At 41.2% G+C, this 15,131-nt stretch overlaps 1 protein-coding gene across 1 annotated transcript in view; it reads left to right on the forward strand.

The window, feature by feature from the left end:
• Positions 1-356: 356 nt before the first annotated feature.
• LOC102283964 (all-trans-retinol dehydrogenase [NAD(+)] ADH4) overlaps positions 357-15,131 on the forward strand; it is a 31,775-nt gene continuing 17,000 nt past the window's right edge. The window contains exons 1-4 of the mRNA XM_005898810.2: positions 357-374; positions 3,174-3,275; positions 4,232-4,373; positions 6,195-6,282. Coding sequence (XP_005898872.2) covers positions 357-374; positions 3,174-3,275; positions 4,232-4,373; positions 6,195-6,282 — 350 coding nt within the window. The remainder of the gene's footprint in view (positions 375-3,173; positions 3,276-4,231; positions 4,374-6,194; positions 6,283-15,131) is intronic.

A 15,131-nucleotide genomic window follows, 5' to 3' on the forward strand; every position in this document is an offset into this window, starting at 1 on the left:
ATAATTATCTGTTGACTTATCCAATAAGTTTAATGACCTTTTCTATGTTATCTTATATTTTGCAATAAAGGAAGAAAAAAAACAAGTAAACAAAAATCTCCCAATAACATTTGGAAGAAATGAAGGTTTGCAGCTGAAACAAGATAGCACAAATGATGATGTGAATAGAAGGGCAAAGTTTCAGATTACAGCAAACAAAAAGGAGAGAAAATGATTGGAGAACACAAGAGCTGAAATGGTATTTATTCAAAGTCAATTCATTACAGGACATGGAACACCCTGGATAGAAGTAGAAGAGCTTCTTAAATCAGAGAGAAACTTTGAGAGAAACTTCCAAGGCAAATTTCCCAAAGAAAATGGGCACCAAGGGAAAAGTAAGCAAATATACAATTTCTTTGATCAATTCTTTTGGGATTTTGTGTGTGTGCATGTCTCTTTATTGTAGAAGGCAATGGCACCCCACTCCAGGACTCTTGCCTGGAAAATCCCATGGACGGAGGAGCCTGGTGGTCTGTGGTCCATGGGGTCCCTAGGAGTCGGACACAACTGAGCGACTTCACTTCACTTTTCGCTTTCATGCATTGGAGAAGGAAATGGCAACCCACTCCAGTGTTCTTGCCTGGAGAGTCCCGGGGACAGCGGAGCCGGGTGGGCTGCTGTCTCTGGGATCGCACAGAGTCGGACATGACTAAGGTGACTTAGCAGCATGTCTCTTTATACATCTGCTAAAAGAAGTTTCCTTGGGTATTGCTCTCAGAAAGCAGCAATTTAAAGCTGATCAAAAGCTAAGTCCCAGGGAATTCCTTGGAGGTCCAGTGGTTAGGACTCTACACTTCCACTGCAAGGGCACGGGTTCAATTCCTGGTCAGGGAACTAAGATTCTGCATGCCACATGGCCAGCCGGAAAAAGAAGCTAAGTTCCCATCAAGAGATATATGGATAAAGAAGATGTGGTATATCCACACACGAACACACACACACACAATGAACATTCAGTTCAGTTCTGTTACTCAGTCATGTTGGACTATTTGTGACCCCGTGGACCACAGCACGCCAGGCTTCCCTGTCCATCACCAACTCCCAGAGCTTACTCAAATTCATGTCCATCGAGTCAGTGATGCCATCCAACCATCGCAACCTCTGTCATCCCCTTCTCCTCCCACCTTCAATCTTTCCCAGCATCAGGGTCTTTTCCAATGAGTCAGTTCTGCACATCAGGTGGCCAAAGTATTGGAGTTTCAGCTTCAGCATCATTCCTTCCAATGATTCTAAAACTCAACATTCAGAAAACTAAGATCATGGCATCCGATCCCATCATTTCATGGCAAATAGATGGGGAAACAATGGAAACAGTGAGAGACTTTATTTTCTTAGGCTCCAAAATGACTGCAGATGGTGACTGCAGCCAAGAAATTAAAAGATACTTGTTCCTTGGAAGAAAAGCTATGACCAATCTAGACAGCATATTAAAAAAGCAGAGACCAATTATACTTCAAAAACAAATAGAAAAAGAGGTCGGGTTTGTGGTTACCAGAAGCAGGGTGGGGGCAGGGAGTGCGGGGGTGGAGGGGGATGGAGAGAAAGAATTGCATGTAGTCAAAAGGTACAAACTTCCAAACCTCCAGTTATAAGACAAATAAGTAGTAGAGATATAATGTACAACATGGTAAATATAATCAACACTGCTGAATGTTATACTTAAAAGTTGTTAAGAAGGTAAATTCTAAGAGTTATCACAGGAAAAACTTTTTTTCTTTCTTTAATTTTATGTCTATATGAGATGATGGATGTTCACTAATCCCACTGTAGTAATCATTTATCATATATGTATGTCAGATCATTATCCTATATAACCCTTGAACTTAAACAGGGCTGCATATCAATCGTATTTTAATAAATCTGAAGAAAAAAATAAAGATGATCAAAAGGATATGAGTGACCTCCATGCTAGGAATTTACTCTAGAAAATAACTGAATTTGCCAAAATGCTTACTACAAGGGTGTTCAATTAAATACTATTTATAGCAGCCCAAAAAAGAGAGATTTCAGTACCTGTGCCATAATCATAAAATTTGTATTTGTTAAAATTTTAGAAAAGAATATGGAAAAATATTCATTAATAAGTATAAAAAAATTATAAAATATTACATACAATTTTGTCCCAAGTGAAAAAGCTCAAAGGATCTACCTCAAAATCATAAAGTAGAAGACAAAATTACAGATGGGTTTTGTTTCTTTTTTTCTTATTTGCATTTCTATGTTTAATTTATAATAAGACTAATGATATTTAAAATACAGTTCAAATTGCATAACAAGTATCAAAAATACATGTTCATGTGAACAAAGACTAGGAATATCATACCAAAAGTAAACATAATAGCATTAGAATGAAGTATAGGTTTATTTCTTTCTACTTTCCTTCAATATTACTTATATTTAAAATTAAAAATAAAATTTTAAGGGGCTAAAATTATAGATTATAGAATCTTTAATGCTTAATTTCTTTTCATATATTTTTATCCAGGTTTCAAAGGGACAAAATCTTTAATGTACATTCCACTGATAAATTTAATAATTATGTAAGCCTCATCTCTTAAACTTATTTGTGCAAATGAATCACATGGGGATCTTGTTCAAAAGCAGGTTTTGATTCAGTGGATTTTGGACAGGGCTTATAGCTCTAGCAAATTCCCAGATGATGTTAATAACTGCTAGTGTCAAGGAGGTTCACATTTTGAGTAGCAAAGTTGTAAAACACATTCGCTCTAGCAATATGGATTCAGGTAATGCAGAGCTGATAAATCAATCACTCAATCATAAAATACATATTGGTCATCTACTCTCTCCAAATTCTATAAATTTATCCTCTCTGTTCTGGAGAGGGGAAAAAATCAAGGCCTTACATTAAGGTAAATTTTAAAACACCTGTTTTTTTCAAAAATTAAAAGTGCAATGACTATAATGTAGACTTTGACTTCCTATTGTCAATTAAGGTCCCTTGTCTTTACAATAACTATGTATAACATCCAGCCACAAACCCCAAAACTCTCTTTCATGAAATAATGGTATCAACATGTTCTTTCACTTTTTTCCACGATATTTTTCTTTCTGTCTTTCTTCCTCCCTTCTGTTCTTTACCCCTCGCCCTTTCCTCCTTTCTCCCTCTTTCTCAGATTATTAAATGCAAAGCAGCTATCGCCTGGGAAGCAAACAAGCCCCTCAGCATTGAAGAGGTTGAGGTAGCTCCCCCCAAGGATCATGAAGTTCGAATCCAGGTGAGTATGGAGTTTCCCAGGGCAGGATAAACAAGACACCAAATTCTGACTTGGCTTTGGTCAGGTCAGACCTACGTGGTTTGACTGAGAGTCTCAGGAGTTTCCCACTGTGGGGAATTACGTTTTTAGGTTCACATCAAAAACAGGTATTTATTCCCAGGAGGGATGAATTATAAGAATCAGACACAGGAATTTACATTAGATTAGAATTAGGTAGGTTTTCTTTTTGTTTTCCAGTTGCCAGGTATTGACAGATGTTTTAAAAGGAAGATTGAGAGTTTGGTTCAAAATAAGAAAAGATCTGAAGTGCTAAGGGTCTTGGGTTCTCACAGGAGGGAACAGAAGCGAGAGAGCAGGGAGAAGAGACGGTACTGAGCAGAGAGGCATCATAGGTGACAAGGTGGGTCAATTTCTCTATTTTCCCTACAGTTGACCTGGCTTATATTTTTCCTCGGGATCACCCAGTAAGAGATTTTGCCTGAGACTGAATGAGATATCCTCATGAACAGAATCTTGAAGAATAATGCAGGGATACTTTCTAATTAATTAAGATAATCTTTTATTTGATACAGCTCTTTTAACTATAAAAGTTTATTACCTCAATTGTATTTCATTTAGTTTCAATAAAATCTGAACAAGCCCTGGAAGCCTGTGTTCCCTGTACTCCCTCTAATAGACTTTTATTACCTTTGATTTCTCCCCTCCTAGAGACAGTGACTGCCAATTCTCTGTGTGATTTTTCAGGGACAGTGAAAGGAAGAAAACAAAGATTCATTAAGAGGAAAGAATATATCCTAATATATTTTTAATTGTTCTTTTTATTTTTCAAAATGCAGTTCTTTTATTGACCTCAATGAGTGTTGTTAAGTTTCAAGGTGTCATTGGCCTAAAATTATCCTAACAACCCTATTGATATAATTACAGAAACAGGACTCAAGTCTGTGATTGCTTTGCAGATAATTGCCACCGCCCTGTGCCATTCTGATGCCCATATTCTCCATCCTCAATTTGAGGGGGCGGTTTTCCCAGTGATTCTTGGCCATGAGGCTGCAGGAATTGTGGAAAGTATTGGGCCAGGAGTGACCAACTTCAAACCAGGTATTTTAATTTCTGATTCCAACTAAACGGAAACGTCAGGGTATTTCAGGGATAATTTCTGCTACAGTCTTGCCTTTGCATGCTATAATCAATCTCTACTTACATAAGGGGACCATCTTTTCCAAAGTGAAACTAAGACACACAATCTATCACAATCTAACAATGAGGCAGAATATCTGCAGTCAGAACTGTCTAATGAAATCTGGAAAACACAGTCACTTTATTTACATCCAGCACTGAGAAGTTGTCCTACGAAGCAAAGCTACAAAGTGAGCTTACACCGAAGCCTCCGTGGGGGCACAGATGACAATTTACAGCAACCTCCTCTAAATAAAACAGAACTATTTTAATATATAAAGAATGAAGACCCTTAGGTAGCTTAAGTGGGAAACATTATGCATATGTCAATGTTAGCTGAAATGTTTTCTTGGGAACTTGTAAGATAAATATATATAAAGCATGACAATAGCTGAAATTATTTACTTTACATGTTGTAACAGATCCACCAAATACTGGAATATGAGCTATGCAATTGTCACTTATCTAGGATGAACCATATCCTTCTTTCTTCCTTTAATGAAGATGTTCCAAATTGAGAGGTATATTAGTATCTTTCTGTTAGGTAGTTAGAATAGGAAACAGGAGTCCAGAATGGCAGTGGCTAAAAAACAATGAAAGGACAAGTCCGTGAAAATAGAACAAAGGAAGGTCCAAGGACCACAGTGAGGACCTCAGGTAGAACAAACAGCACCCCTGGCTAGCCCAACTTACACAGGGCAGGCCCAGGGGACAGGAAAAGACATAAAAAGAGGAGCCAATGGGCGGGGGGGTCTCTCTCTCTCCCGCACGCTGGGGCACTCTTCTCTTCGCATCTTTGGGTCAGCATGCCCTCACGCCTCGAGGATGGATTTTCCTGCTATTTTCTAAATGAAATAGAGCTGTAACGCAGAGCTGTAACGCTAATTTGTCTAAGAGCTATAACACGGTCTGTCCAAGACCCGAGAACTGTGACAAGCTGAGGGCTTTAATGTCTCATCACATTTCTATTCCAAACAAGATTATAGAAGCAAATTGCTCTTCAAAATTTGGAATCTTCAAATAAGTCCAGCCAATTAAGGCACAGCTCTGCCACTTACTGGCTGTGTAACCTTAGTCAGCTAAGTCACTTTTCTGTGACTCAGTTTAGATTTCCATTTTCTAAAATGGGGATAATAATAGTACCCATCTCAAAGAGTTATTCTGAGAATTAAAGAGATAATATATGCAAGCAGTTAGAATGGTGACTGACACATACTAAAGGTTGAACAAATGTTAATTATCATTATTGGACTTTAGTCATCAGAGGCTAGAAGTCTTTGTTAAATTCAAATTGAATAAAAAGTAGAAAAATGTAGAATTTGAGTGAACTATGGTGAAACATGGAGATGATATATAATTTACTCTCCATATCAAGCCTATTGCCCATATCTCCTATAATTAAGGTGTTTACAAATGTAATAAATAATAGGCATGACATAGTAAATAATAGTCATGATGCAGAGTGTTGCAAGGACAACAAAGTGTCAGACAGGATTCTGCACTTGAAGGTATCAATACAGATATGTTGCTTGACTGTCCAGCAGAGAAAAAAAGAAAAAAGATAACATATGCAGTACTTGGGAGAATCAGCAATCTTGTAGGTTAACAAAGTATTGTAGCTACCTATACTTCCTACCGAATATAAGATATATACAATAAAGAATAGTGTTTTCCACCAATTCGCCTGGTGAAAACTATAAGTAACAACCGTGCATCATCCAACACTTGGCCTTTTTTTTCTAGGTGACAAAGTAATTCCACTCTACGCACCTCAATGTGGAAAATGCAAGTTCTGTCTAAGTCCACGCACAAATTTTTGTGGAAAACTCAAGTAAGCTCTATAAGCTATTAGTAAGATAGCTGGTACAAATATTTTGAGCAGTACATTGGCATACCTAAATGGAGTTGAAAATGTTCATATTCTGTACCCACCAATTCTTGGTGTGTACAAGAAGCCATTGCAAAATCACACAAATGGACATGTACTAGTATGATCACTCCACATTGTAATAACAAGAAACTGAAAATATGGCAAATGTCTATCAATAGGAAAACATATTAACAATCACTGTGTAGTAACACAATGGAATTACCACATAAAAGTGAGAATGGCTAAACTTGCTCTAAATGTTTCAACCCAGAATAATCTCACACTTACAATGGTAAGGGAAAGAAGCAAGTTTATGACATATATTTAGCCATATACAATAACAATACCATATACTGTATTGTTTATGGTTTATGTGAATATAGTAAAGAAAATGATAAGTGCCAAATTGAGAATAATAGCTACTCAAGGTTGTTGCTGAGCCATGAAAGACTGGGATTCTTGGCCTCCAGAGGAGAGGAATTCAGTCTGTGGCCAGCGACAAGGCTTGATCTCTCAGAGTTTTGTGTAATAAGGTTTTTTTAAAGTATAAAAGAGAGAAAGCTTCTGTCATAGATATCAGAAGAGGGCAGACAGAGTGCCTCTCCCGACCCCCCGCTAGTCTTTAAGGGGATATTATATAGTTTCTAGCAGGCTGCTAATTAGAGAAAGGAAATGTCTCAAAACTCAGAGTGGTACCAGGCCTCTCACCCACAACATGCATTTTGAGATAACATTGGCACAAGGTGAGTCATCCCGGGCCATAAAACCATTGCCGTGAATCTTGAACAAAGGCAGGTTTCCAAGCAAATATATGGTTTCATTAACATAGATTAGGAGAACAATTGTATGAGTAAAACATATTGGGCTCTGAGTCTTAGGTGGAACCTACTTGAAGACAGACTCTAGGGTAAATACATAGTTCATTAACGTAGCTTAAGAGAAACATTTCCATAAGAAAAATGCATTGGTTTGCTCAAGGTTTGAGAAAAGTTAAGTTCAGGTGGAGCCAGGTATTGTCATGACAACACAGAATTTTAAGAGAAACCTTTTAAGTTTGTATAGAGAAGGGGAAAAAAATCTGACACTTGTAGTTGTTTCCTTCTGCCACTTCAGAGAGAGATAAAAAATGTCTGACTCTTGCAGCCCATTTCCTCTGTTTGGAGACCCCTAGCCTTCCTGCCTTTTACCCTATTATTCCTGCCTTTTCTTTTAGAATTATGTTGCCTAGGGAAAGGGGAGTCATTCTCGTTCCGTAACTGCTTCCAAGCTGGTAAGAGGCATTGTCCCTAAATTGATGAGGCAACATATTCTCCTAACCTTCATATTGAGGGTCTCTGATCCAGGGGCCTCAAGTAGTAGCTGGTGGAAGCTGCCGCAGTCAACAGGAGTTTGAGTCAACCATTTGTAACTTAAAAACCTTCGTGTAACTAGAAAGAAATCCAGCTACACTGTTACAGATGCAGGGAGCAAACAGCAAAAACAGAACAATAAGCAAAAAGTCACATTATGTCCATAGTTAAGGTACAAAGTGTTGCACCTGTTGATTTTAGGGTTGTTAGATGTCATCAGATTAATGAGGCATCACATATAATTGTTGTCATCGAAGGTAGTCACAGATTTGCAGTAAGTCCTTTTCCTGAAGTGGAAGGACTCCCATCATGGGAAGCTATCCACTGATGAAGAGTGGAGCACTCCACAGACCCAGTAATTACATCGATTGTGGAATGCAGTGTGGGAGTGAGCCCAGGACAGGAAGGCATTATCTTGAGGATCAAACAGCAGACTCAGGAATTTTGGAGTCAGCAGAATCAGGCTCATATAGATGATCAGGTTATTGTACTGAATAATTGTACTGTATTGTACTGAATATTGTACTGTACTTTTCAGATTATTGTACTGAAAAGTACAAAGTAAGACATAGAAAGTAAAGGCATAAAATGGCATCACTTAGTTCTGGTCAGGGTGCTACTTCTTAACTCAAGTGTGGTACACCCACGAATCAATTCCTGGCACTTTGACAGCTGTGGGAGAAGAAAGAATAACCTGGTAAGGGCCTTCCCAGAGAGGGATTGGCCCCCCAGATCCCAGTACTTTTATCAGGACCTCTGTTCTTGGCTCAAACAGAAGCTTTTTTGACTCAGAGGCTGGGTCAGGAGTTACCTCCCAGAGTTCCTTTAATGCCTGTTGAAAAGCTAAGAGCTGAGTTACATAATTAGTTAATTCCAAGGCTTTAGGAAAACTTTTCCATTGAGCATTTTCAGGAATTACTGATCATCCATCCTCAGACTGTAACCATCCTTTATCAAAGGATGATAAACTTTGCTCCTCTTTTCTCATATCTTTCTAATTCTTCCTCAGTATATTGTGGTTTTCCTTATCCACAGGACCTGTCCAGATCAAAGGCCTCTGTCATGAAGGGGTTTCCTTAAGTGCCACCTTTCTGACTTGACAGCCAGCTGATTACCCTTTACTCCTGTCCCTGCTGTGCCCTTTGCAATGCATAACAGCTACTTCTTTCGCACAATATATAGCAGTTAAAAGTCTCTCTGAAATGTGCTTAATAGGGTCTCCTGTTGCTATTTTAAATTGTCTTTCTTTCCAATTTGCAGCATGAGCATGTAAAGTCAAATAAGCATACTTAGAATCAATGTAGATATTTACTTGCTGCCCTTTGCTTAACTCGAGAGCCAGAACCACAATCTCCACTAGCTGAGCACTCGTTCCCTGGGAGAGATTTTGCTTCTAAAACCTGTTCAGCCATTACCATGGCATAACCTGCTTTATGCTTCCCATCCCGAACAAAAGAACTACCATCTGTAAATATTTCCATGTCAGGATTGTCTAATGGGGTATCCGTCAGATCTTCCCGAGCTGCATAAAGTTAGAAATTGGAAACAATCATGATCGGGTGTTTCATTTTCTTTTTCAGGAAGGAAAGAGGCAGGATTTAAGTTTCCACAAACTTTAAGATTAGTTATTCGTCCTTCTAACAACAATGACTGATATTTAAGAAGCCAACTGTCATCCAAATATTAACCTTAGAGTTTAAGAATACACTCCTATAGGCTGCTGGTGAGGCCTTTGGGGTTGTGTCAAAAATTCCAAGGCCATACCTTTTATTTCAGTGACAAATTAATTTCTGACCCTGTGGGCAAGCTTCAAGCTGGAGCTTGCAGGAGAGCAGTCTGAAGAGCCTTAAAAGCCTTTGAGTATCTGGGGACCAAAGCAGCTTGTCAGTTTGGGCTTGTTGAGTTTCAGTTATAAGTTTATACAAAGGCCAGGCAAGTTCCCCATAACTGGGAATCCAAATGCAGCAGTACCCTACGATTCCAAAAAAATCCTCTCAATTGTCTTAAAGTCATAGGTAGAGGATGATTTAATATAGGTTTAACTCAGAAAGCAAACTTCAAATCAATGACTGAAAAATACTTGACTCATTCAGGAATTTCAGACAACAGAGTACAAGGATTAGGCACCATGGGGTGTAAAGGAACTACAGCCTCATTTATTGTTTGTAAATCTTGAACTAGTCTCCATTTATCATTTGACTTCTTTATACCCAGAATAGGAGTGTTGCACGGATTGTTACAGGGAATTAATAGCCCCAGCTCCTTTAAATTCTCAATAATGGGTTTTAACTCTCCCTTAACCTCAGGTTTCAGTGGATACTGCTTTTTATGTTAAAATAAATGTGGGTATTTGAGCTTGACAACTACAGGGATAGCGTTTTGTGCTCGAACCACAGACTTTCCATCAGCCAACACTCTCGGATTTACATTTTGTTCAATTAAAGGGAGAGAAAGGGAGGGCTCTATATTCACAAAAACAGAGGCATGGACTTTACTCAGTATATCCCTCCCCAAAATGGGTGAGGGAGACTCTGGCACGATCAGAAACTCATGTGAAAATAGCAGAGTCCCAAATGCATACTGAAATAATAACATTTGGCTTGTCCAGACAGTCCCATTATGGAAGCAGATCTGGGAGAAAGTGGGCCAGAGGCTTCAGTAAGCACACAGTAAGTTGGCCCAGTGTCCAAAAGGAAATCGACGGATTGGCACCCCCACAGTTATTAATACTCAGAGTTCCTCAGATGTAATTAGGACGGGAGCTTGTATGGGGACCCCTGGGCACCTTCAGTCCTGATTGTCTTGAGAGTTTGACCCCTGAAACCTACGCCTCTGGGGGCAGTCTCTCCTCCAGTGTGGTCCCTTGCAGACCAGACATGGAGCCAGGGCAACTTAGATGCCTGAGGGCAATCCTGTTTGAGGTGCCCCTCCTTTCCACGGTAATAGCAAGCCTATCCCTTTTCACCTGGGTCCTTCTGGGAATTTTTCTCAGGCTGTTTAAGAATGGTTCGGACAGCCATTATAAGGGTTTCCACCTGTTTTGTCATTCTCTGCCTTTCTTTTCCTCACATTCCCTGCCATAATAGACTGTCTGAGCCTGCTGCAACAGATTATCTAAAGACTGATTTGGCCTATATACCTGTTTTACAGCAGATATCTGGAGCCGATTGAGTGAAAAATCTATCTTTTAAGATCACTCTTCCCTCTTCATTTTTGGGATCAGTCTCCGTGAATCTGCAAAGGGCTTCCCTCAGTCTATCTAGGAATTCACCAGGAGCTTCCTTCTCTTCCTGTTCTGTTTTCTGTTTGCCAGTTTGGCACAGTTTAAAGACTTATTTTAAAGTCACGTGTTTGCCTGAGCCCAAAAATACATCTGACAAAATGACTCTGATCCCATCTTCCTTTAGCTGTGTTACAGTCCCAATCTCATTCTATAGTTGGGACCGCCTGATTCTCAGTGGGGAGAGCAGCTATCTTGTCCTCCATCTTCCCCACTGATTCATTACCAAGCCATTCATCTCCATAAGCAACCACTTTCCCCAAAACTCGAGTTTTTGAGGCAGGAGTTAATGTTTGTCTCAAGACATACATCACACTCTTCCAAGTAAGGTCATAAAGCAGAGTAACACCCTTAAAAGCGCTAATATATTTTTCTGGGTACTCTAAACAGTCTCCTAGATCCTCCTTGATTCTTTGTATTTCTTGATAAGAAAAGGACTTATTAACTCTCATAGACTGATTATTTCTCCCAGTGGGTGCTTCATGAAGATGCAACAGCTTGTGTGGCTGTTCCTCAGCCCCTCTGGCTGCTCTGCGCATATGATCCCAGGAATAGATTGGAGAAACCTACTTTTCTTTATCTCTTTGTCTCCTGTCTTCCATCTCATCCTGTATGTCACCCTTAGCTTTTGCTGTTGATAAGGCCCACATTGTATTAGAGAAGGAAATGGCAACCCACTCCAGTGTTCTTGCCTGGAGAATCCCAGGGACAGGGGAGCCTGGTGGGCTGCCATTTATGGGGTCGCACAGAGTTGAACATGACTGAAGTGACTTAGCAGCAGCAGCAGTTCCCACATTGTAAGGCAAGTGCAGAGAAAAAGAGACTGAGCCAGGCAGTCAGGCAAGAAAAAGGAAATTTAGTAGAGGGAAAAGAGAGGGTGACTGGCTCTTAAGGAGAACCAGCATTCTCCCTTTCTGACGTAGTCCTTCTTATAGCCCACCAGTGAAAAGTTCTCTGAAGGGATGGTCACACAGCTGGAGGTCTGGAATCTGGTGGTCTTGCAGCTTTGAGAACTTAGGTGCCAGTGAGATAACCGAATGCCATTTGGGCAATTTGATCAGTCTCACAGATCACTGTGATTTATTCTTTGTTTGTGAGGTCGACATAAGAAGCCATCTTATCAATGAGGCCCCATGTGGGCCCTATCACACATGGGGTCTCATTGTCAGAAAACCCGGGAGGGAAGATCCACTGCAACTGGGTGGGCTCCTCTCACGAGCCCACCTCCAGTGGTCCCCTCCCTTGGACCTTGCCAAGAAACTGAGATGAGCTCCGGGATGGGACTCTCCACTTGCCTTGCTGGAGCGACATCCACACACCAGCCCACATTTCATCCATCGGTTACAAGGGTGAGTGAAATCCCATTCCCTCGGATCCTCTCTCTCTAGCCTCTTTTCCAAGTCCTAGCGCTAGGCAGGAGGATCTCCACGGCCCTAGGGCCCTCAGCCTTGCACCCCATCTGACTCTGAAATAGGGGACTCCCATTACAAAGCAGACTATTGTTACTCTCTGAGAAAGTCCTGAGAATGGGGATGCCTTTTCTCTCAGACCTTTCTCCTCACTCTTGCCCTTGTCTAACCTCCCTATTCATCCATAATGGGAAATTCTCAATCCTAGCCCTCAAAATCTATTCCTCTAAGATGCCTTTTCCAAAACCTAAAAGCCTTGGGCTTCCAAGGGGAGATAAGACCAAAAAGGCTTATTTACTATTCTAACATTGGCTGGCACAACACAGACTTGATAACAGGCTCCAATGGCCAGAAAACAGAACTCTCAATTATAATACCCTATGGGACCTTGATAACATCTGCTGCCACAACGGCAAGTGGTTAGAAATCCCTTATGTTCAGGCTTTCTTCACTCTCTACTCTCAACGCTCTCTCTGTGAATCCTGTTCTACTTCTCAAATACTCTTAGCCTATCCTAATACAATGTCTCCCGATTCCTGATCAGACTTTTCTTCTTCTTCCTTAGACCCTTCCAACCACAGCCTACCCCCTATCGCTCCCAATCCCCTTGCCTGTAATAAGCTCTGAGATCTCAGCCCCACCCTGTACCCTAAGGGTCCCAAGGCTTTACCCAGACCACCCTAGATCTCTTCCCCATAGCCAGTCCTGAACAACTTTAAAACAGGAAACTTCACCACGGACCCCGTTCCTTCCCCTGCTCCACTCCTCCCTTCAGGGGAAGTAGCTGGAGTAGAAGGCATTGTTAGGGTTCATGTCCCGTTCTCCCTCACGATTTGTCTCAGACTGAAAAGCATCTTGGCTCCTTCTCCTCATACCTGGATAATTATCTAAAAGAATTCAAGTGTCTTACCCAGTCTTATGACTTAACCTGGCATGATATTTACATCATACTTTCCTCCACTCTTCTCACAGAAGAGAAGGAATGAGTATGGCAAGCCTCTCAGGCGCATGTTGATGAGATACACAGGACAGATGACACTAAGCCCGTAGGGGCAACAGCTGTCCCCGAGAAGATCCCAATTGGGATTATCAGGCAGGGAGACCTGGACGAGCAGCCCGTAATCACATGGTTGCTTGTCTCATTGTGGGCCTTCAAAAGACAGGGCATAAAGCCATCAACTTTGATAAGCTCCGGGAAATAACTCAAGGGCTAGATGAAAACCCAGCACAATTTCTAGCCAGGTTAACAGAAGCGCTACAAAAATATACAAAATTAGACCCCACTTCAGCAGAGGGCACCATTGTCCTTAACACCCATTTTATCTCCCAGTCATCCCCAGATATCCAAAAGAAACTAAAAAAGGCAGAAGGCCCTCAAACCCCTCAACGAGACCTTTTAAATTCAGCCTCTAAGATTTTCAATAACCGGGAAGAATAGGCAAAGCTAGAGAAGGCCCAAAGAGATCAGACCAAATGCCACCTTTTATCCCTTGCCCTATGTGGCTCCAAGCCACCATCAACCAACAAAAGAAGGAAGCCACCTGGACTCTGCTTCAACTACGGCAAAGAAGGCCATTGGACCTGCTCATGCCTAAAGCCAAGGCCCCCTCCAGGTCCATGTCCCAGCTGTGGCATAATGGGACATTGGAAGGTCAGCTGCCCAAATCCACCTCCAGGGATCCAGACATTCCCCTCCAGGTTCTGAGCAGGAGTCCTCCAACCCAGCTCTGCCCAGCTTCCTCAGATTTGCCACTGAAGACTAAAGGCGCCCAGGGCCCCAGGCCCCAACTCTCATCACCTCTACAGAGCCCAGGGTAACTCTTACAGTGGCAGGACCACTTACAAGCCTTCACCAACTGAACTATCCACGAGCTACTTCTAACTCACTCAGATTATCAAAAACTTCGACCCCACACAAATCCCCTTGGCCTGCATTCTAGCCTTTTCTTATCTTACCCCCACAATGTCTTATCTTACCCCCATGATGCTCCTGTCCTGCAGGAAGCAGTTACAGAAGATTGACCTTTGGCCTTTATCCTAAATCAAAAAGGCTGGAATGATAGGGCCCACATGGGGTCTCATTGATAAGATGGCTCATTATGTCGACCTTGCAAATGAAGAATAAAATCACAGTGATCTGTGAGACTGACCAAATTGCCAAAATGGCATCCTGTTATCTCACTGGCACTTATCTTCTCAAAGCTGCAAGACCACCAGATTCCAGACCTCTGGCTATGTGACCATCTTTTCAGAGAATTTTTCATTGGTGGGGTATAAGAAGGACTCCGTCAGAAAGGGAGAACACTGGTTCTCCTTAAGAGCCAGTCACTCTCTCTTTTCCCTCTAATAAATTTCCTTTTTCTTGCCTGACTGCCCAGCTCACTCTCTTTTTCTCTGCACTCGCCTTACAGCTGTCTGAGCTTCTCTTACTTCAAATGTCTGAGTTTCTTTGAAACCAGCGTAGTCTGAGGTCATAATGAGACAGGGGTTGTTTGGACCTCTTCTTGGGCAGTTTGAATCTCAGTTTGGGTTTTTACTGAGGCAATCCTTCTGGGCGGGGTGGGGGGCCTGACTTTCAGTTTGGAGCCCTGGGTAAGGGGGCAAAGTAGGAGGACAGGAGGGAGCTGAAGGTTTCATACCCAAATCTATGCCCTTAGGACATAAGTCTGGCATGTCTTGCAGAGAAAAAGGTCAACACATATGCTACTTCTACCCATTTCCTTTGTTTTCTACAGAACTGGTCTAATTGTAAAATAGTATTATAATTAAGAT

This window comes from Bos mutus, chromosome 6 (genome assembly GCF_027580195.1).
Source record: "Bos mutus isolate GX-2022 chromosome 6, NWIPB_WYAK_1.1, whole genome shotgun sequence".
In the NCBI taxonomy this organism is placed as follows: domain Eukaryota; kingdom Metazoa; phylum Chordata; class Mammalia; order Artiodactyla; family Bovidae; genus Bos; species Bos mutus.